At 54.8% G+C, this 2,215-nt stretch overlaps 1 protein-coding gene across 1 annotated transcript in view; it reads right to left on the bottom strand.

Annotated features, from left to right (window-relative positions):
- LOC103771386 (neuroblast differentiation-associated protein AHNAK-like) overlaps positions 1 to 2,208 on the bottom strand; it is a gene marked incomplete at both ends in the record, with an annotated part of 2,974 nt that extends 766 nt beyond the window's left edge. The window contains 1 exon segment of the mRNA XM_008938681.1: positions 7 to 2,208. Coding sequence (XP_008936929.1) covers positions 7 to 2,208 — 2,202 coding nt within the window.
- Between the last annotated feature and the right edge of the window lie 7 nt (positions 2,209 to 2,215).

The raw sequence follows: 2,215 nt of genomic DNA, 5'->3' as shown, positions 1-2,215 counted from the left end.
GTTCACCTTGGGACCAGAAACATCCAGGTCTCCCTTCGGCAGGTTCACGTCCACCTCTGGACCTTCTGCTTTGAACCCCGGCATCCCAAACTTGGGCATCTTGAACTTGGGCATCTTGAACTTGCCTTCTGGGCCATGAACATCCACGTCCGGCACCTCAACGTCCACTTTGGGGCCCTTGATGTCCACCTCAGGGCCTTTCAGTTCACCTTCCAGCTTGGGAACAGACACGTCCACACCACCCTTGAGCTTGGGCGCCTTGAGATGCAAGTCGACATCAGGCATGGAGATCTTGTGTGACTTGATGTGCATCTCGGGCATCTTGAACTTGGGGCCCTTCATCTTCCCTTCAGGACCTTCAATATCCACCTCTGGACCCTCAATGTCCACCTTGGGACCAGAAACATCCAGGTCTCCCTTCGGCAGGTTCACATCCACCTCTGGACCTTCTCCTTTCAGGCCAAACTTGGGCATCTTGAACTTGGGCATCTTGAACTTTCCTTCTGGGCCGTGAATGTCCACGTCTGGCAACTCAACGTCCACCTTGGGGCCCTTGATGTCCAGGTTGGGGCCTTTCAGGTCACCTTCCAGCTTGGGTGTTCCCACTTCAACGTCCCCTTTCACGCTGGGCCCTTTGAGGTTGAAGTCCACGTCGGGCATGGAGATCTTGGGCGCCTTGATGTGCATCTCGGGCATCTTGAATTTGGGGCCTTTCAGCTTCCCTTCAGGACACTCCAAGTCCAGATCTGGTGCCTCCACATCGAGTTTTGGCCCTTTCAGGTCTAGTTCTGCACCACCTTCCAGCTTGGGCGCTGCCACCTCCACTTCTCCTTTCGCTTTCGGTCCCTTCAGGTTCAAATCGACGTCGGGCATCGAGAGTTTGGGCGTTTTGATGTTCAGCTTCGGCATCCTGAACTTGGGACCTTTCCACTTCCCTTCTGCTCCTCCAACATCCAGCTCGGGCCCTTCAACATCTACCTCGGGCCCTGAGATTTCAACCTCTGCTTTCGGCAGCTCCACCTCGGGGCCCTCAAGCTTGGGGCCGGAGAGGTGAAAATGCGGCAGTTTCATTTTCGGCATTTTCAGGGTGGCTTCCGGACACTCCAGGTTCACATCTGGGACCTCGGCCTCTAGTTTCGGTCCTTTCAGGTTCACATCAGGTCCTTTCAAGTCACCTTCTGCCTTGGGAAGGGTGACGTCCATCTCGCCTTTCATCTTGTGGCCCTTGAGGTTCAAATCCACGTCCGGCATCGAAATTTTGGGCGCTTTGATATTGAGCTTCGGCATCTTAAATTTGGGGCCTTTTATTTTCCCTTCTGGACATTCCAAGTCCACCTCGGGCACGTCGACATCTACTCCGGGCCCTTCCACGTCTACCTGAGGGCCCTTCAGCTCTCCAGAGACCTTCACACCAGAAATGTTCACGTCTCCTTTCACTTTGGGGGCCTTCAACCCCAGGTCGACGTCCGGCATGGAGAGTTTGGGCGTCTGGACGTTCAGTTCGGGCATTTTCAATTTGAGACCTTTTCCTTTGGCTTCTGGCCCTTCCATGTCCACACTTGGCAGGTCGATGTCTACCTTGGGACCAGAGATGTCCACCTCGCCCTTTGGAAGGGTGACATCAACGCTGGGAGCTTCTCCCTTCAGTCCAGGAACCCCAAACTTGGGCATTTTCAGTTTGGGCATCTTCAGTTTACCTTCTGGACCATGGATGTCCACGTCTGGAGCCTCAATGTCAACTTTGGGGCCCTTGATGTCAAGTCCAGGAGCTTTCAGGTCCCCTTCCAGCTTCGGGGCAGAAACCTCCAGGTCTCACTTCACTTTGGGGCCTTTCAGGTTCAGGTCGATGTCAGGCATGGAGATCTGGGGGGTCTTGAAGCTCATCTCGGGCATCTTCACCTTGGGGCCCTTCAGCTTCCCCTCTGGCCCCTTGATGTCCACACTTGGCACCTCAATGTCTACCTTGGGACCAGAGATGTCCACCTCTCCCTTTGGAAGAGTCACATCAACGCTGGGTGCCTCTCCCTTCAGTCCAGGAACCCCAAACTTGGGCATTTTCAACTTGGGCATCTTCAGTTTACCTTCTGGACCATGGATGTCCACGTCTGGAGCCTCAATGTCAACTTTGGGGCCCTTGATGTCAAGTTCAGGACCCTTCAAATCGGCTCCGACCGTGGGGATGGAAATGTCCACGTCACCCTTCACTGAGGGGCCT

The sequence above is a fragment of the Merops nubicus genome, unplaced genomic scaffold (assembly GCF_000691845.1).
Source record: "Merops nubicus isolate BGI_N331 unplaced genomic scaffold, ASM69184v1 scaffold6774, whole genome shotgun sequence".
Taxonomy (NCBI): domain Eukaryota; kingdom Metazoa; phylum Chordata; class Aves; order Coraciiformes; family Meropidae; genus Merops; species Merops nubicus.
This window is presented reverse-complemented; position numbering and strand designations above follow the sequence as displayed.